Source organism: Colobus angolensis, unplaced genomic scaffold, assembly GCF_000951035.1.
Source record: "Colobus angolensis palliatus isolate OR3802 unplaced genomic scaffold, Cang.pa_1.0 Scaffold58, whole genome shotgun sequence".
NCBI classification, from domain to species: Eukaryota; Metazoa; Chordata; class Mammalia; order Primates; family Cercopithecidae; genus Colobus; species Colobus angolensis.
This window is the reverse complement of record NW_012119376.1, coordinates 1,206,012-1,227,272: the sequence shown is the minus strand read 5'-3', so window position 1 is coordinate 1,227,272 and position 21,261 is coordinate 1,206,012. Positions and strand designations below refer to the sequence as shown.

The window sequence follows — 21,261 nt, the reverse complement described above, 5'->3', positions numbered from 1 at the left end:
GGGCAATAGAATTAGATCTTTAAATGAGTTGGGACCAGTGCAGTGACTCATGCCTGTAATCCTAGCACTTTGGGAGGCCAAGGCAAATGGATCACTTGAGCTCACAACCAGCCTGGGCAAGATGACAAAACCCCATCTCTTAAAAAAAAAAATACAAAGATTAGCTGGGCATGTGGTGCGTGCCTGTAGTCCCAGCTACTCGAGAGGCTAAGGTGAGAGGAAGTCTTGAGCCCGGGAGGCGGAGGCTGCAGCAGTGAGCCGAGATCCCGCAATTGCACTCCAGCCTGGGTGATAGAGCCGACCTTGTCTCAAAAAAAAACAGAAAAGAAAAAAAAACTTAAATGAATGGGAATGTCTTCTTTTAGGATACTTTAGTGTCACTAAGATTTCTTTTATATCTAATCTTGCTTGCTGTTGACTGCTGAAGAGAGATGTTATCCCACCTTGATCAAAGGTGTTGAATCCCTGAAATGTGTAGATTGACAGCAGATCATGGAGAAGGGTGTTAGAAGTTCAGGCTCTCTGGAGCTTCTCTTCCAATGGCTGTTGTTTCTGATCTCTTAGTTTGAAAAGCTTCATTACTACTTAGAGCTGAGATTCGCTTTATTTATTTATTTATTTATTTTTGAGACGGAGTCTCGCTCTGTCCCCAGGCTGGAATGCAGTGGCACAGTTTCGGCTCACTGCAACCTCTGCCTCCAGGGTTCAAGCAATTCTCCTGCCTCAGCCTCTGGAGTAGCTGGGACTACAGGCGTGCACCACCACGCCCATCTAATTTTTGTATCTTTAGTAGAGACAGGGTTTCACCATGTTTGCCAGGATGGTCTCGACCTCCTTAGTAGAGACAGGGTTTCACCATGTTTGCCAGGATGGTCTCGACCTCCTGACCTCATGATCCACCCGCCTCGGCCTCCCAAAGTGCTGGGATTATAGGTGTGAGCCACTGCGCCTGGCCGCGAGACTCACTTTAAAATCAGTTCTCTATCCTGTTCTTTTTGGTATGGGGTTAGAATGTAATTTCTCTAGGGATGATTATCATTATTCGTATTTCAAACATTGGTCCCCTCCGTGATGTCACTGTGTCTTAGGTTTACCATCTTTTACTGTAAAGAAACAGGAAATGGAAACACGCAAGCTTTTCTTTGAACTAGATGAATTGAAAAACACCTGTCTTAGGCATTTGTGTTTCTCATGAGTTTGCGAGAGCCCGAGTGAAGAGGAAGGACAGGTGGTGTTACACGTAGCACTCAAATCCTGGTTTCTAATTACTCTCCTGAGATTGCTTGTACTTCCTGGCCCTTCTGGGATTGAGGACTTTCTCATTGTTTGAATCCTGGACCTTTATCCCTTAGGAATAAGAACCATAGGTCCCCATGGGCTGAGCTCCCATGGCCACTCCCAGCTTGCCTCCTCTGGAAACAACGGTGATTTTGGCTTCTGCTGTTTGCACAGGTCAAACACAATCACCTCTTCCCTCTCCCACCTCGGTCTTATCTGTGACCTCAACTACCTGAAGTTTATAAACTATTATATACTTTTGTCTCGGGAAATGGGTCCTGATCCAGACCCCAAGACAGGGTTCTTGGATCTTGCACAAGAAAGAATTCAGGGGGAGTCCATAAAGTAAAGTGAAAGCAAGTTTATTAAGAAAGTAAAGGAATAAGAGAATGGCTACTCCATAGACCGAGCAGCCCTGAGGGCTGCTGGTTGCCATTTTTATGGTTATGTCATGATTACATGCGAAACAAGGGGTGGATTGTTCATGCCTCTCCTTTTTAGACCATATAGGGTAACTTCCTAACATTGCCATGGCATTTGTAAACTGCCATAGTGCTGGTGGAAGTGTAGCAGTGAGGACGAACAGAGGTCACTCTTGTGGCTATCTTGGTTTTGGTGGATTTTAGCCAGCTTCTTTATTGCAACCTGTTTTATCATCAAGGTCTTTATGACCTGTATCTTGTGATGACCTCCTATTTGATCCTGTGATTTGGAATGCCCTAACCATCTGGGAATGCTGCCTGGTAGGTCTTAGCCTCATTTTACCCAGCCTCTATTCAAGATGGAGTTGCTGTGGTTAACACGCTTCTGATACTTTTACAAAAACAAAACAACCATTACAAAATATCCTACCTTTTATGTAAAAAACAAAAAAGGAAAAAATAAAACGAATATTTGTTAAAGCATGTCTGGAAGGATACACGAGACACTAATCACAGTGGCGAATTGCTTGTGGAATAAGGCTGAGGTTCAAGTCTAATAGTTGGGAGGCAGGGCAAGAGTGAGAATTTGTACTGTATCCTTTTATAATTTGAACTCTGTGAGAATGTACTACCATGTAAAAAATACCCATTTAAAATTAACTTTAAAAAGTTGTTCTGCTGTCTGCTTTCTTAAGAAAAATCAGAAAGCAGCGTACCTCTGGTGGGAAGGTTGGAATCTTTGGAATTATCAACTCAGATTGGAGAATACAAAGCAGTAGTCTTTTGGTTAGACACACCTGGGTTCAACCAGGTTCTTACTGTGTGACTGGAAAATGTATTTAGCCTCTCTAAGTCTCAATACCCTTATCTGAGGAGGAAAATAAAAATAACTGCTTAGCCCAGCACAGTGGCTCAAGCCTGTAATCCCAACACTTTGGGAGGCCGAGGCAGGCGGATCACTTGAGGTCAGGAGTTCAAGACCAGCCTGGCCAACATGGCAAAAACCCATCTCTACTAAAAATACAAAACTTAGCCAGGCATGGTGGTGCATGCCTGTAATCCCAGCTACTCAGGAGGCTGAGGCAGGAGAATGAGTCAGGAGTTCGAGACCAGCCTGGCCAACATGGCGAAACCCCATCTCTACTAAAAATACAAAAATTAGCCAGGCATGGTGGCGCACACCTGTAATCCCAGCTACTCAGGAGGCTGAGGCAGGAGAATCACTTTAACCTGGGAGGCAGAGGTTACAATGAGCCAAGATGGCCCCACTGCACTCTAGCTTGGGTGACAAAGCGAGACTCCATCTGAAAAAAAAAAAACCTGAATAATAATAATAATAATAATTGCTTAGCTTATATTTTAGGGATAAGGGGTAGAAAATAAAAAGGAAAATGTTCTCCAAGCACGTAAGAAATAGATGATTACTATCAGATTTCTGGGCGAAGTTGTGACAGTAATTTCCCAAGAGGAGGAAGGAACACAGGTCTCTTCATCTTCCTCTTTCTTAAGTCCTGACCAAGTTTCAAACTCCTGAGTGGGTAAAAGTGGGGCTATATTAGTTCTCCTTTCATTTTTCTGTCCTTAAAAACCTAGAGAATCTGTGGTGAGTAGTGGAAGAAAATTCAATTTAAAAACATTTATTTGAGGCTGGGCGTGGTGGCTCATGCCTGTAATCCAAGTACTTTGGGAGGCTGAGGCAGGTGGATCACCTGAGATCAGGAGTTCGAGACCAGCCTGGCCAACATGGTGAAACCCCGTCTCTACCAAAAATACAAAAAAAATTAGCTGGGCGTGGTGGTGGGTGCCTGTAATCCCAGCTACTTGGGAGGCTGAAGCAGGAGAATTGCTTAAACCTGGGAGATGGAGATTGCAGTGAGCCGAGATCACACCACCACTGCACTCCAGCCTAGGCAAAGAGTGAAACTCCGTCTCAAAAAAAAAAAATTTATTTGATACCTTTTTGATTAGTCAGGACTCTTCACTGCTGAAGAATCATAATAAGCTTAATCAAATAGAGAACTTACTGGCTCATGTAACTGAAAAATCCAGGGGCAGACAACCTTCAGGCATGGTTGGATCCAGGTGCTTACAAGCTATCTCATTAGGAACCTGTCTCACTTCCTCTTTTGAGTCTGTATTTCCTCTCTATTGGCTTTTGTTGTTGTTGTTGTTAACTTCAGCTCTTCTCTTGTGGAGGCAAGGTGGCCGCTAGCCACTCTTGCTCATGTTTATCTGGTTTTAACAGCTCCAGAAGAAAGAGAAAGCCTTGCTTTCCTATTGTTCCAGCACATTTTTTGGGCCTGGATCTTATTTCTGCAACTTAAGCATGTGTCCCTCTCTGAACCAGTCACCAGTGCCAAGGAGATATCGGGCTCTGATTGGATAAGCCCAGGAACCCAAGAGCCTAGTGCCCAGGGATGAGGTTAACCTTATATAAATGACACGGACTAAGAGAGGGGGAATGTGGTTTCCCAAAGGAAAAATGTCAAGAGGGTCATTTCTAAAAGTAGAAAAGGATGCTAGACATGCCTTCCCTCCTTCCCCCTCAAAAAGACACTTAGGTCCCCAATGTCTACTCTGTGCGATATATTACTTTTGGCATTATGGGAATGAAATGATAAGCACGACATCCCTCAGAAGGCTTAGACCAGAATCATGTGAATATGCAGTCGCATACACATGAATTTAGTAATGAACAACTTAGTAAGTGCTATACCAGAAATAATAGTTAATAGCTAATATGTATTGAATGCTTTCTAGATCCTAGGTACTGGTCTAAGTATTTTACTTGGTTTAACCTATTTAGTCTCCAAAAGAACCAGAAAAGTAGTTGCTCTCTCTCCATTTTGCAAATGAGGAAGTTGAGGCACAGAGAAGTTAGTTAAAAGTGCTTTTGAAACACAGAGTTCTAGCCCATCAGGATAGTGAGATCTCCATGCAGCTCTACTGTGTGAAGAGGACTTAAAATTTTAGGGTAGATGTCACCGGAGAGTGATAGGGAAACAGTCTAAATTCCAGGAAGAAGAAACAATACGTGAAGGAATGGAGCTGAAGAACTGCAAGAGATGTTTAGGAAATGGCAAGAAGTTTGGCTTGCAAAAAAGAGATGGAAGGAAAGTGACGAGAAAAATGGTTCGCTGGAACCGGTTATAAAGCTTGGCTGCCGTTCCAAGTCCAACTTGTTCCACAGACTGTAGAATTCTTTAGTAGGGGAGTGGTTGGAGCTGATAAACAAAAAAATCGCCAGACCCCTGAGTGTTTTTAGGTGGGGATGTTGGCTTTGTATCTCTGGCGTACATTCTTGGGATGTTTTGGAAGGTTTTTGCAAATGTCCTGTTGGGTGGCATTGAGATGGTTGTTTCTTTAAATGACTCTAAGGCTCTGCCTTAGTGAAGATCTTTTTGAAAGCAGACTGTTTTCTGACATTCTGTTTTCTGCAACTGCTATTGAAGAGGGGCAAAGCTGAGCCAGGCTCTTGTAGAACACTTTCAACACGAGACAAGTGGTTTTGTGTGTTTCTGTCACAGTTTTACAGTGAGGCCATTCAGTACTCAGAACTGAGAAGATAACATGGCACGCTTATTTAATAGTGTTCTATTTGCTCTTCTATTTTGCCCAGTCATTAAATGGTGTTAGAATTGAGAATTAGGACTCTCTTTCCTCGCCAAAGAAAAACACAAGTGACTTGTTGACTACAAGATTTACTCTCACAGATATTTCCAGAGTAATATGAAATCCCGGCCAAGTATCTGCAGAAAAAAGCCAGCGGCATACGCTCCAACCTCTTTTCCTGAGTGCAGCTCCACAGCTACCTCTCCATGCCCAGAAGGACATCATAAATCATTTCTAATTTATGAGGAGCCCAGTCGTGTACTTCACCCTGCTAGTTGCTGGTGTTTGTCATCTACACACTGTGAGCTCCCTTCTTCAGTGCATACAGAGACTTTTTCAGATCATCCATAGGACAGAAGGTTGAGATTTTTTTCCCTAGGACTGGCCCAGCCAAGAATTAAGGAGGGAGAAGACAGAGGATTCTTGTCCCTCAGGGTTTTGCCACAAGCCTCACTTCCTTTCTCCCAAATCGAGGACTGGGAAGGGGCAGAAACAATACCGTTGTCATGATTAGCTTATTTTCTTTTATTTTATTCAACAAATACACATATTTTTACAAAGCCAACAGCCTGTAAGTAAACGCTGGGGACACAGCAGTAAGCAAAACAGAATTTTGGTTCTCAACGAGATGATACTTCCATATGTTAAGAGGTGATGATGGGTTTTGCCCGAAAAGAAGAGATAAAGTTGGGAAGGGGAATAACCACTCTATACCAGAAGTTCAGGGAAGGGACTTCTACTAAGGTGACCTTTGAGCAGAGACTTGTGGGACAAGATGGAGTGAGTCTAGCAGGTGTCTGGGGAGATGGCCTCCTGGGAAGGACAGAGGCCACCATGCAGGGGCCACACCTCAGGGGAGAAGCGGCGGGGCCCCAAGGAATTGAAGCCGAAAGCCAGAAGGGAGTGTTTAGGAGCCAGGCACATGATCGGAGGGACAGCCTAAGGTGCTGCGGTGAGTTCAGAGATTATTGGAAGTGAGATGGGCAGTCATGGGAAGTTTTGGGAAGATTAGCAGAGTATAAGCATGAAGTCAGGAAAATCAGGGCAGTGCTTCCTTCACTTCCCAGAGAGAATTTGAGTGTGCACTGTTGTTATCAGAATTGAACTGTCAAAACGTCAATTAGCCCAATGCAGAGTGATACAGAAATCATGACTTTGTTTGATCTTGGTATAAAAAAGCTCTTATGCTTTTCCAATTGGGATAAAAGTGACAGGCCGTGGGCCATTTATTTACTCGACTGGTGGTAATACTTTTCATGGAGACACCTTAGCTACTGTATTCAGCTACATTCAGCGACCCGTGCCCCACTAGCATCTTCCCTGCTAGTATCTTGGTTATGCTGTAGCTGTGGTGCATAGATCGGTGCATAGATTTCTGTGCATAGATTGGTGTGAGCTTCAAAGTCAAAGAGCAGCTGGTGGGATACTTGGGATCAGATTCGAGCAGGCTGCAATAACAGCAGGCTCTCAGTGATGACCTGGAGCCGACTGATGCCGTTTTCTGCTCACAAACAACTGACTCTAGTCCACAGCTACAGAGAGCTTGGGTTAGACTGATGTGCAGAAGTTACAGGGCGTGCGATTTGACTCCTTCTCTGGATTACCTTCCTCAAAATGAGGGTGATGGACACTGAAGTGGGCTATGCCTTAAAGTGAGCATCTTCCCTCTGAATGATTTTAAGCAGGTGAGCACATCTCAGGAGTATTCTGAGATAGCCCCTACTTTGTGCGGTGTGTTGGACTAGAATGACCTCTCAGATTCATTGCAATGCAAACTCCCTCTGAGCCCATGGAAAAGTGTCCAGTGAATGTGCTCTGCAAACATGCAGGCCCTATATAAACAAGAGGCAAATATTTTAAAAGGTGAAGAATGAGATGCTTGTACTGCTGTGAGAGCGGTGGTTGGAATGTTGTGCCCCAGCAACATACTTTCCGTGCTCAGTCGCCTGCAGTTTGTTCTCATTGGCCCTGTACACAGGTATCTGCATTGTGTGTTAAACATGCTCTCAGCCAAAGACCAAACAAATAGCCAACGGCATTTTCCTATCAGAGCCTGTTTATAGGAATTAGAGCAAAAGAACAAAGCTGTTGGTTTTGATTCTTGGCAGGAAGCCAAGGCTGCTGCTTCAAAGCTCCAGGGTTTACAAGGAAGAAAAGAGGGGGAATTTTTAGTTTACAAGGAAGAAAGGGGGAATTTTTAGCTGAGACTAAATTAGAATTTAAGCAAAAGAAAACTCAAAACTAAAACTAAAGAAACCTCCGGAATCCATAATGGAAAGGCAGAATAAGAAACCTGGTATGTTCCAGGCTATCGGATGATTTTTTAGTGCAAGAATGAACGTTTTTGAAAGGTGCCCGAAGCAGAGATTACAGACAACCTCAATTAATGATAGAGGATCACACAGCATTTGAGCTTTATGAATTGTCCTTAGTGATCCTTGAATTTTGTCCCTTATTTTACAGATAATGGATTAGAGGCCCAGGAACTCAACGTGACTGCCCAGGGTCACTCAACTAGTTGTAGGAATTCAAGGACTAGAATCCAGGACTCCTGGTAGCCATTTGGCGTTTTGGGTAATTTTAAAGAAGCAGCAAACAAGTAAAAGTTTTGTTTCTTATGAGCAAAGGGCCGATTAGGAAGACAGCCACAGTGATTGAATTCTGAATCGGCAGTGCATTTGATTTGCGAGAATGTGGCCTGATCCCTAGGCCAGAGGCACTTGCTCTTGCAGTTGCTACCTTCATCCTTAAGTTTAGGGCAGAACAGCCGTGAATCTCTGGGCCTGTCCCCAGGAATGGAGTCCAAGACAACTGTTGGAGGAGGTCTACAGAATCCTGCCACTCCTCAGAGCCGAGTCAAGCATGAATGGGTTTTTACAATCCCTGGGAGGCTACAGTGGTCAACGTCCTTCTAAAGCACCTGCAAAATCCCAGCAGTGTCCCACTTGTCATTGTGGGTGTTCTTTGGCTTCCTCCATTGATAAGAGTTCTCTCCTTTTGGACCAGAGGCTGAACAAATTGAAACTGTATTTAAATAACAGCACTCTTTTTACATAATAGAACTCCCAGTTAAAAACAACAAAAAACAAACAAACAAAAAAACTCCTTGCCTGGTTAACTTTTTTCATTAAAATCACTAGCCTTTAAGTGAGCTGTTGTTACTTGCTTCTGGAAGGCACGGGAAGAATGGAGTGAGTGAGGAATCTAAAGAAAGGGCGTGAAGCCTTTTGTGTATGTCTCCTTTTAAACCCATAAGCTGTTCATTGGCCTTCTTTTGACCATATATTCATTCATTCACTCATTTTCCTGTTTGTTTCTGTTCTGATTCTATCAAAAAAACTGTTTGACAAAACTTACAGTAAAGAGCTTATATATTGTACATAAAATATAAAGTCAGGTTTTAGAGAAGGAGGAAGCAGATTCCATCCATGAATTGTCATATGAAGTCTGTGTCAAATATCCAGTTTTACTCTGATCTTTCTAGCAACCAGGATTTAAAAAGGAAAACACAATTTCTAGTTATCAGAAAGGAAAAAAAATCCAGGTTCTTCAAGAAACTAAGTGTTGCTCTTCTGTGGTGCATGCAATTAGCAAACACTTATGGAAGACTTTCATGCACTTACTACAAAGCTGGCTGCCCAGGGCACATCCTCCCACCCTGTCTCCTATCAGTGTCCTTGCTTGAGGCCCTGGAACCTCTGAGCAAACATGTTCTTAGTGTTATCACAAATGTCTTCTTAGTGTTATCACTTGCTCCCTTTGGATGTGTCAGGGCCTCGTTTGGGGTAATGGCTTTAGTTTAGTTGAAATGATGTTGTCTAGAGTAGTTCCAGGATTTGCAGATTATGAGGCCAGGGGCAGGAATTGGGGAGCGTCAGAAATCTCATGCTACTGTAGCTGCCTATTCTCTAACAGTGTAGCTTTCCTGCTCTTAAAAGTGCTCTAGACTTCTTATCTGGCCCTTCACTGCTGTGTTGAAGTACATTTTTGAACAGAGGGTTTGGAGGAAATAGAGTTCTGCAGAACACACTTTAGGAAATGTTGACTCAGGATTAGTAGATGACATGACCACGTGTTAATTTTACGCACCTTCTTGGCCCCTGAAAGTGAGGAATGGACTTTGCAGTTGCATGGACATGTAAAGCACAGGATTTAATACTCTACACACTCAAGGAGAACACTGCTAAGCTCCCAAGCCCCAGTTCGAAGTTCTACCAGGAATTTACATTTCTTCCAGAAGAAGAAAGAATCAATATTAAGATCCCCATGACTTTACATGTCTGTGAAAACTGATTATTGTTATTATTTTTCTTTTTCTGAGATGCAGTTTTGCTCTTGTCACCCAGGCTGGAGTGCAATGGCAGAATCTTGGCTCACTGCAGCCTCTGCCTCCTGGGTTCAAATGGTTTTCCTGCCTCAGCCTCCTGAATAGCTGGGGTTACAGGTGCCCACCACTATGCCCAGCTAATTTTTGTATTTTTTGGAGATGGGGTTTTGCCATGTTGCCCAGGCTGGTCTCAAACTTCTGAGCTCAAGTGATCCACCCGCCTTGGCCTCCCAAGGTACTAGGATTACAGGCATGAGCCACTGTTCCTGGCTGAAAGCTGATTATTATTAATTGCCTTCTCCATCCTCCTAAGACCTGGCGATTGTCAGGTAATATACCAGAACTCTCCAGAATTAGTGAGAATGCAGGAGAAAGAGTTATAGAAATATGATGTGTTGGGCTTTTGTAATAGATGGAGTGAGAGAGAAAACACTAGAAAATAATTCATTTTCCTGGAATACAAATGGGTTACCCAGAATATTTACTGAATGTTTATGTTTCTTTTTAATGTAAGCATACATATCTTCTACATACACTGCATATCCATAGAATCGTATGTTTTAGAATGCGACATTTCTAGCTTCAACGTTAGAAGCAGCCTTTATGCTCTCTAGCTGGTATGGAATAATATGTCTGGAAGCCAGGCCAAAGGTGGCCATTTGAAAGACCAGGGATGGCGGCTGGACTTCAGATCATGAGCTGCAGCCATTTGCTCTTGTCATAGCTGTGTTGATTCAACTCTGATCATGTGTTTTGTTAAGCAACTAAGAAAACGAGTTTGAGCCCTCATGTGAGCAGAATAAATGTGCTCAATTCTACTTGGAATGTTTTTCATAATTATCTTAAGGAATGACTTGATTCTTACTTGTGCTTGTTCTTTTTAAAAGTATTAGAAAGGAAGATATCCACACGACAAAGTAGAGAGGAGCTGATAAGAAGGGGAGTTCTTAAGGAATTGCCTGATCAAGGTGAGGAAATTAATCATACATTTTAAATATTTTGGTCCTTCATTCTTTGGTCTTTCTTTTGTTTTCTTTTGAAATTTAAAATGATCATGGTCTTTGTAAGGTAAAGCAGTGATTACTGCATTCCAAGAGCCTTGCTCCCATTGGTGATGCCTTTGTGAGCTGCAGAGAATCTGAAGTATTACAAAATTCTAGTGACTTTCCTGGTGAATCCGTCACCATATGTCATTCTAAACCTAAAACTCTGCAAAGGTACATCCGAGGCCGATACAGATGAGATACAGATGAGATCCGAGGCCGATACAGATGCTTATGGCTCCTTCTCTTCTCTATTCTGGAGCTTCAGTCTTTCTATTCACATGAAACTCATGTGTTTGAAATGCAAAGTTTTAGCTTGGTTCATGCTATTTTGTTTCTTAAGACTACCAATAAAACAGAAGAGAGAAGGCACACATACCTCTTGTCCTTTGCACTCTATAATAACACTGAAATGTACAATCAATAAAGCATGAACAGGCAAACTAAAACTAACCTGCTTTCTGCCTTCTCTCAAGTAATTTTGCAGTATTGTTCTCTTTTCATTTATCTGAATCTTTCCCTAGCAATGATCATTTCTAATTTTTTCCCCTATCTCTGATCTTCTCTTTTTTTCTCTATCTTCCCAAGGAGGAACTTTGTTTAGAAAAGACAAAGATCAGATAAAAACCGGTACTGACCCTCAAAAGGAGACACTAACATTGGTTATTTCTCCCAATAAATAATATCTAATCATTTTCATCGCTTCCACTATTAAATTTAAAATTAAATGACATTTTGTTGCAACATTGTTGATTTATCTCATGCCTCCCTTCACCTCACATTTACTGTAATAATAAAGTGTTATTATTGTACTTTTATGGGAACAAATAAAATGCATTAATTTAGAATTGAAATTGAAATTGAAATAATAATACAGCTGTTTTCCTGATATATGTTCCTTGCAAAGGACTTAACATTTTTTGGCATTCACTATCTGTAAATCAAAATGACATGCTTTTTCCAGCATCTGAATAATTCCAGAGTGGAGCTGAAAATTGCTTTCCTGTTTTTCTCCTGATTCAAAGAAAATAGGGAACTCTGGAGTGAATAGTAGCATTTTCTTAAGCCCTCGCAATTTTAGGTATTTTACTTCAATTTCTGACCTGTCAAACTTTTCTTACTCTACTTTATGAATGAATTTTATGTTTTCCTTGTTTTTCTATTATTTTGAAGCTACTTATTTCCTGTTTGAGACTTTTAAGAGTTAAAAATGCATATTTCTAACTTTTGAAACTTAAAAGTAGACTTGCAATATCAAAATTAAGCCCCTGTCCAATGTCTCTGAAGGCAATAGAGAAATAATACACCCATTGAAAGCTTAACACTGGGCCATCAGCTTTATGGGATGGGCCAATGCACTTATTAGGCATCATTTATTTAGAAATATTTTAAAGAAAGTACAAAATGGAAAATTTTATGATTGAAACTGTTAATGGGTTTAAAGGTGAAGATTCAAAACCCGTCTTTTTTTCCTAATTAAAATTTGTAGGTAGAAAAAGAATTTGCTCTTTCTAAAAACCAAGTAGCAAGAGTCAGTTTAAAGAAATGATTTTTATTCTGCCTAATCTGTGAAACTATTTGCCTCATAGATTATAATTTCTTGGGCTGACATATACTTCTCAGAAATCTGACTCTCTGATCTTGTTATTTAACTTTTGCAGTGGAAACTAAAAGTTTTAAAATATAAAAGAACAAAACATTTTTTTAACCTAACATAATACAATAATAGGCTTAATGTTTGGGAAGTCATAAACTACTAGATTTCACTTTCCAGCTTTTGCATCGTCCCTATCTAGAACTGTAGAAATTATCTAATGGTTGAAGGTTCCTGAGGATGTCAGTGGTAAATGGAGACCTTCCCCTTTTCAGCTGAGGGCTGGAGAAAATAGTTTTCTGTAATTTTCCCAAAAGCAATTATCTGGAGAATTTCAGTCTGAGAGACTAGAAGCTGCTGTTCTTGGTAACAACCTTCTTTCTGCTGCCAGTGAAGATTCGTTCTTTGCCTTGATCTTCTTGACCTTGCCTCTGATCTTGACAGACAGTGCCTGTCCATCAAGCCCTTTATTCAGTCAGCTAGATAGACTTTAAAAATCCCTCTAGCTTCCCTGAGTTTGACCCCATCCCATCATGTCCCATACTCTCCCAGTTATTATTTTTCCTTTTAGGTTCTCTTTTTTACATACAGACATACCTTCAACCTAAAAGTTCAGTGATTCGTCTTCTCTCCAGGGAAGTCTATGATCTAGTACAAGTTTGCTGCTTACCTCTGCTTTTTTCCCTCCATGTTTTCCCTTAGCTTTTGACATGAGGGTGTGGAGGTGGTTTTGCCTGTGCACCATCCTTTCCTTTTCTCCCACTGTGGACTTTTATCACTTGCCTTTTGGTCATACATGATTTTCTCTTTCTATCTTTCCTTCCTTTAACTATAGTATATCCCCACTACACCTGTTTACTAGAAGGAGGTGACCCCCTTCAAACACCCTCGTGCTCCTTTTCCTGTTTGTGCTTTATCTCTCATTTTACTTCAAGCTGATAACTACGATTTGAGTTTTCTTTTTCCTTTGCTCCCTTGAGACGTGTTGACTTGGGCCACTTATTTTCACCTGCCATTCAGCTCAGCACCTTCTTGCCTTCGTTTGCTCTGCTTGTATTTTACTTACACACATACGCTATATCAAGGATTTAACTTATTTTAATTCTAAAACAACTTCCTTAACACTCAATACTAGAAAACCTTTTCAATATACACACCAACTAATTAATAACTTTACTTCCCCTCTGTTTTGTTCTTGAATTCCATATTTATCACAAATGTGTCTCCTTTTTCTACAATTATTTTCATACTAACTAGCTTTATTTCATGCCTCAAAGTAAGTGTTTTCCTTCGCCGGGCGCGGTGGCTCATGCCTGTAATCCCAGCACTTTGGGAGGCCGAGATGGGCGGATCACGAAGTCAGGAGATCAAGACCATCCTGGCTAACCCAGTGAAACCCCGTCTCTACTAAAAATACAAAAAACTTGGCCGGGTGTGGTGGCGGGCGCCTGTAGTCCCAGCTACTTGGGAAGCTGAGGCAGGAGAATGGCATAAACCCAGGAGGCAGAGATTGCAGTGAGCCGAGATCGCGCCACTGCACTCCAGCCTGGGGGACAGAGCAAGACTCTGTCTCAAAAAAAAAAAAAAAGTATTTTCCACATTGTTGACTATTTCTCTCTATCATATGCTAATCCAATTTCTTCTTGTGTCATGACTATTAAAATTTCTCTCTAGGTTTTTCTAAATTTAATAAATAAGTTATTTAATTCAAGAATTTTAATATAATAATGCTTAAAATAGAATTAAATTGTCATTGACATGACTTCAATATACTTTTATTACCAACTAAAGTCAAAGAAAACAAAGATAAATTTATATTTGAGTTACCTAAAAACTGAAGATTTTTATGTATAAGCAAGTGGTTTTCTATTTTGTTTGGAATTTTCGATTCTTCATTTTTATTTTATCTGGATATATTGTGTTCTCCTTTTTATAGCTAATTTCTTGGGATTTAATAATAGGAACTAAGAATCATTTGGGTTCTCTTTGCTTGACATATAGTCTTTAAAAAATTCTTTAATTTTATTAAAATAGTTGAGATTTACTTGTAATGGCATTGCCTTAATTATTATTTATTTTAGTTTTACACAGGACTCAGTTATAGGTTATTGGGAGTTATATGACTAAGCAATGATTGCTTTTTCATTCTAAAAATGACATAATTTCATGATATGTGGTTGATGTATTAAAATGTCATACCTGTTTGTTCAGAAGGCAAATGGATTTTATTGTTAAGCCAAAGCAATTCAGTCATATTTAATGACAATTTGGGAAATGGTTTCTGTTTTATAATGATTGCCAAGATAAGAGTAGTAAAAATAGGAAGAGCTCTAATTAAGCAGATTTTTAGATTTGCGCAAACCTTCCATTTGTTAATTTTTCTTTTATAATGGCAAAGCCTCTTAAAATTTTCCAGATATAAAGTAGGGTTAATCTTTTCAAGAATCACTGAACTAAACGTTTCTGCAAAGTCTCTTTCACTTTAGAAACCACCAGGAATTATGGAAATACAGGAGTTAAAATTAGTCATTTATGATTTAGATATGTATTCAACATTGTATCCATTATTTTTTTAAAATTCCTTTGTGACTACTTTTGTATGTGTGCTTTTTCTTCTCGAATGTATTCAAATTATTTTTAGGACAACTTAGGGACTTTTTGGCTAGTTATATATAATAATTACCTGAGTATACTTTAATCTTTCCATAAATAAAGAAATAAAAATGAAAATAGCCTTTTATCATCTTTTCCCTGAATATAGAGTAGAAGTTATATTACTGTGTGAAGTTAGCACATCATATACTTAATATCTTCTGGAACCAATAGTACTTGGAAATTTTCATATTCTCCCACTTATTGTTTGTATGTGTAATTACATTTCATGTTATTTGTGTATTTGCATTCACCTTGTGTTTTTGGTGCTTGTAAAATGTTTATTCCATTTTCCAGGTTATTCCTCTCGCCATTCTATTTCTGAATGACGAAGAAACACATAAGTATTGACTTCAGCCAAACCTAAGCACCAGAACAGAGGGACACTGCTGCCCTGGGATATTGCATAATTAGGATGATCATTCCTATTGTCTTGAAATGGTGCATAGATATTCCCTCATAGCAGCTTTTTCCCAAGTCTGAGGATTTTCTAGCTCTTTTATTTTGAATAAACTGGTGAAACAGTGCAGGGTGTATTTGGTTCCCAGGGACTGAAACATAAATCCAAATTCTACAATCCTAGTAACTGGAAAACTTGTTTTTAAGAAAGCCAGCAAGTTAGACATCTAGGTGTTTCTTTCCCATTTTAGATGGAGATGTAACAGTTAACTTTGAAAATTCAAACGGGCACATGATACCCATCGGAGAGGAATCTACCCGAGAGGAAAATGTAGTAAAGTCTGAAGAAGGTAATGGCTCTGTTTCTGAAAAAACACCACCTCTGGAGGAAAAGGCAGAAGATAAGAAAGGTAAAATGAAGAGAAACCCGTATTATTTACTGTAGTATAGCTCAATGTCTAGAACCAGCACTTAGGCTCCAACTAGTGACTCTAAAACCAGCAGTCTGAAGAGGAGAGGTTTACAAACGGAAAAAAGAAAGAAATGATAACTAGTAAAGTGAAATCGGATGATTTTCTCAGGTAGATACATCCATTTTATAAGCACAGTATTTGATTTTCTTAATTATTAATAAATGTTAATTAAAAGTAATAATCAGAAGGGGTGGCCTCTTTAATCATTAAAGATGTCTGGGAAGATTATCCTTTCTTAGGAGCTTTGTCTCAGGATCATAATGAAAGTGAGAAATCTGAGCATCTTTCTCTGCTAGTTACAACTGGCCCCATGAGCAGTTCAGCATGGAGGAATATCAAAACCCACATGGCTTGTTGAGCCCAGCACTGTCTTCAGCAGTGGGAACTCGGCTGGTGGCATCCACATGTCCAGTATCGTAGGTTCCAGATGTTTCTGAGAGAGACCCAGGAATAGCTCCCAGAGATGCCATGGACTGTGGTTGCTCTGCTGCCTGATTCCCACAGCCTCTGTGCAATTGGCAACTTCAAAATGTGCCAGAGGCAATTATGCTATTCCCAGAAGACTTCTTTAGAGACCTTGGTTCCTAGAGTGAATACGCCACAGTACATTGAGATACCTGCAAAATAGATATCTATCAGGGACTCCCAGAACATTCACAAATTCCTAGTTATGGATTGATGACATCTTGATACCACTGCTGTGATGATACCACTGTGTAGGAACCTCCAAACATGAAAAGAAACCTCTATAAGGAGAGGTTTTGGGGGGAGATTCTAGATGCCTCCATGCTGCATAGAAAGGAATCTTTAGGAAATATACTATTTCCTGTTTTATAATGTCTGTCTCTAAGTTGAATGGTAAAATTTTCTCAAACCTAGTATGTGTTCTGTGGGCATTTTGAACTCTTAGAAACTGATGAAAGTGAATTCTCTTCCTCTGTTCTTGACCCAGATCCTTGAGAGAGAAAGGGAAAAAAGAGTATTTGATGGCCCTATTAAACACACCTTGTAACTTAAAATCATCTTCTCTGGAAGTTCATAGCCATTCGTTATTTGCATATATATTAGCCTTTAAAAGTTTTAGAAGCCTGTGTAAATAATCTGTTGGAAATGTATTATTTTGCTTTATTTCAAGGACTTTATCTCGCCTTGTTCCATTGACGGACTCTGGTTAAGCTTATGTACACAAAGTATGAAATTAACTAATACTTTCAATGATAATATTCCTGGAACATAAAAAGAAAGTAGACTTAAATAAATTTTAGTGGGATTCAGCTGAAAGTATTAACGCAAGTAGTGATGTTTTTGTTTAAGTCTTTCTGTCCTGTCTCGCCAGACTGTTGAATTTCAAATCCATCTGTGGTTTGTCCCTGGCAGCCTTCTCACATCCCAGAATCGCATCCTGTATTAGGTAACAGTGCCATCTCTGGTGCCTGGTCCGTGCAGGGTATTCGTCACCGGACTGGCCAGACATCAAAGGAAGTGTTTCCCTTATCAACATAATAGAAAGTTCCTGACAGTTTTATATGAATTAACCAACAGACCTTGATGTTCTTGAAAGAAGATAGCAGATCTATGGGTCCATGAATAGTTGAGAGATGTTTTTCTTTACTTAGACTTAGTACATTCAATTCTTCCTTGTCTGATAAGGTCCGAGAGAGCCTCTTGCTTGGCTAATAGTACACGAGGAAGGAGCTGGGAGTGCTGGATGCTGACATACCACTAATGAGGCAGTGCGGCTCTCTCCTGTGTGGAAAGAGAACACACCAGAGCCACAGGAGAAGCACTAGGTATAGAAGCCACTTCCTGAGACTGAAAAGAATGTCACCCATAACTAATATTACAGTGTATTATGTTAATTAGAAAATGCCTTATGACGAAAGTAACAATTTATTTCTCTAGAAAAACACATTTTTAATTCTGACGACCAACTCAGGCTTCACTTTTGCCTCTGCTCCTCTTCTGGTCTCACTGCTTCTGTGAGCTCACTACCGTGCAAATCCCACAATCCCGTGATCTTAATTCACCTTTTATTTTGGGATACAGTGCTCCCTTTCCTCCTGCATGAAGCCAACTTATTCAAGAGCATTCTGTCATCTGTTTGCTTATATTTGCCAAACCGTATCATCTGCCTTTAGAGCCCTAGATGTGTATTATATCTCTTCATAAGACAGTATCTCAATACTTTAATATTTGAAACATCACCGTCAAAGAAAGCAAAACAAATGGCACATGGTGTCCTTCACACTTGCTCTGAGAGTAGATTCCACCCAGGCCCTCTGGGCGATTCTGGGGCTCCTGAAGGCACCTGATTCTGTAGTTGGTACGGTGGTCTTGGGCCTCCTCTGCCTAATACTAGATAGAGACTTCTTCCTTAAGGTCTTTGGGGCTCTTGGTCTCCCATTATTCTTTCTCAGTAAGTGCCTTTATATATATATGAGAGCAGAAAAACTGACTTGCTCCCTGTTAAACAAAGCTTGGTATTAAATATAAGAAATCTTATGGCTCACGCCTGTAATCCCAGCACTTTGGGAGGCCAAGGCGGGAAGATCACCTGAGGTCAGGTGTTCAATACCAGCCTGGCCAACATGGCGAAGCCCTATCCGTACTAAAAATACAAAAATAACTGGGCGTGGTGGTGAGCACCTGTAATCTCAGCTACTGGGAAGCTGAGGCAGAGAGAATTGCTTGAACCCAGGAGGCGGAGGTTGCAGTGAGCTGAGGTCAGGCGCTATTGCCCTCCAGCCTGGGTGACAGCCAGTCTCAAGAAAAGAAAATAATAATAATCTTATAAGAATTCTTATAAAATCTCATAAGACAGTCACAAGAAATCTTGCTTGACATTATTTTTATTAAGCTATTATAAAAAAATCTTCAATGAAATAACAAGTGGTGGACACTTACTTGTTCCACAAATAGTGAAGGTCTACCATGGATGAGACTCTACTAGGGGTCAGGAAGAGTGGTGAATGAAAAATGGCCTTTGCCCTAAGAGCGTGACCTGTGAGGAGACCAGAATGCAAACAGGCAATTGCAATGCAGGATGCGAAGTACCATAGAAGGCCTGAGCACAACAACCCAAGGGAGCTCACAGCAAGGACCAACATTGGTTCTGGGAGGAAGATATTTACAAACTAAGACATGAAGGAAACAGGAAGGAGGTAGTCAAATGAAGCAGAGGAATTGGATCAGAATTGCATTCTAGGCAGGGTGAAGACCACATGCAGCCCCAGGCTTGTTCTGAATATCCTTGAGCTCAAACCTTCCAGTGTGCGAAGGAGCCAAGCCTGAAAGTATGGGAAACAGCTTGTTTTCCAGACCTCATTGCTGGGAAGCCTAGTGTCCTTATCAAGCCAGAATGACTAGGCAGATCTTTCTTAACCTTCTCTTGAAATGATAATATTCTTATACGCCATCAGTTTATATCAGGTCTTCAGATCACATGGTAAGTGTAAAATATACAACTTGACTTAATTCATTACCTCCCAGCTGCAACTAAAGGATCTGTTTTCCACTGAGGTGTGTGTCAATAACTATTAGACGATCAGTCCCATTCGTTGAATAGACATTGTGTGTACAGCATTGTGTTCGATGGAATTTTAAATTTCAGACAGAAGTTTATAAATCAGTCAAAAAATTATGCTATTTGCATACTCATATGTCCCTGCGTGTGCGTGCATGTACACGCGCATGCACGCACATAACTTAAGAATTACCAGAATGACAAATGTTCACATATAGTTGGTAGAGTTCAAAGAGTCAAGAGGAGGTGACTGCATTCTCTAAGGAGCCAGGAGAAAGTCTGTTTGCAGTGTGTTCATTTTCTCCCTAGTAGGTCTTGTCATTGCCAACCAATCTGGTGAACTATCTCTTCCTTCCCAAACCCAGAAGCTGGATTCTTTCCTGTATACCTTTAGAATTTTAAGCCTTAGGCAGAAAGGAAAAATACCCCTCAGTGACATGCTATGAAGGGAGAGGATAAAACATGCATGGATTTTGTGGTATATAAGAGAATTAAGGTGCCATGTGTTACAGATCAGTTTGACTTTCACTATGGATGATACTATTGGGCTTAGTCTCCATACTTCATGGTATTATGCTGGGGAGTAAAGTTACAAAGGTGTATTTAAAGAATAGACTTCAGCCATATGTCAGAAGACTGGCAAGTTAATGTATATTTATATATTTTAAGTCAAAATTAAATGTTTTAGGTGTGTATCAACTTGTATCATTCTCAAACCTAACTGACTTTTGTGATTTATACTTGCCTGGTTAAGACCAGCTGAGTTAAGAGGGCCATTACTATTAATATACATGATACTCAGCTTAGTTGAGGAGACAAGATGTATAAACAGAAAGGCAAAAATACAAAATAGCTTCTGATAAATGTTGAGTAAGTGGTTCACACAATAAGCCCAAGTAAGTTCAGAGGCAGAAGAAGTCAACTAGCAGCATCAAAGGTGAACTTTAAAAGTAAAGCTTTATTGATTACCTATTGTAACTGAAGTCATCATATGCAATTATGTATGTGGATTGATGGGGAATGTGGTTAAAAAAAGAGAATTCCATACTTCACACTCATTAGGATAAGGAACAAAATAATAGAAATAATAATAAAATGCAATATATTCCAATATTAAAACTCTTTCTTGATCATTCAATTATGGGAGGACAGACTTGGTTAAGGCTTGTTCTTGTCTTTACATGGTTTAATGTTTTTTATCGTGCCCCATTTTTAAAGAAATGCTGCTTAGCTCTTTGGACCAGAATGGTATTTTAGTTTAATTCTCATCAGCCACTATTAGAACGAATACAGATGTGAATATATGAATGAACCTACAGCATCTCCACTGTCTTTCAGTAACGAGAAACTAATACTCTTTCTCCTCCAGTTACACAAAACCTTGTGAGAAGCTGCTGTTCTTAGGGATGAGTTTTGGATAAATTTTAGCCTTTGTCTTTCAAAAATAATTATTTGGTTTACATTAAAAAACAGACCTAAGTATTTCTTCGATTCAGCACCATCTAGTTATACCTATAGTCGTGACAGCATTTGAAAAGGCCAGGCATGGTGGCTCATGCCTGTAATCCTGACACTTTGTGAGGCCAAGGGGGGCAAATCGCTTGAGCCCAGGAGTTTGAGACCAGCTTCGGCAACGTGGCAAAACCCCATCTCTACAAAAAGTTCAAAAATTAGCCGGGCGTGGTGGCAAACACCTGTGGTCTCAGCTACACAGGAGGCTGAGGTTAGATTATCACTTGAGCCCAGGAGATCAAGGCTACAGTGAGCTGTGATCATGCCACTGCACTCCAGCCTGGGTGACAGAGAGAGACCCTATCTCAAAAAAAAAAAAAAAAAGGCTGGGCGTGGTGACTCACGCCTGTAATCCCAGCATTTTGGGAGGCCGAGGTGGGTGCAGCATTTGAGGTCAGGTGTTCAATACCAGCCTGGCCAACATGG

At 40.3% G+C, this 21,261-nt stretch overlaps 1 protein-coding gene across 3 annotated transcripts in view; it reads left to right on the top strand.

Annotated features, from left to right (window-relative positions):
• The window catches only part of PHACTR2 (phosphatase and actin regulator 2), a 235,422-nt gene that overhangs the window by 131,597 nt on the left and 82,564 nt on the right, over nt 1-21,261 (top strand). For all 3 annotated transcript variants that reach the window (XM_011962034.1, XM_011962033.1, XM_011962032.1), the window contains exons 3-4: nt 10,527-10,607; nt 15,579-15,737. In XM_011962034.1, coding sequence (XP_011817424.1) covers nt 10,527-10,607; nt 15,579-15,737 — 240 coding nt within the window. The remainder of the gene's footprint in view (nt 1-10,526; nt 10,608-15,578; nt 15,738-21,261) is intronic.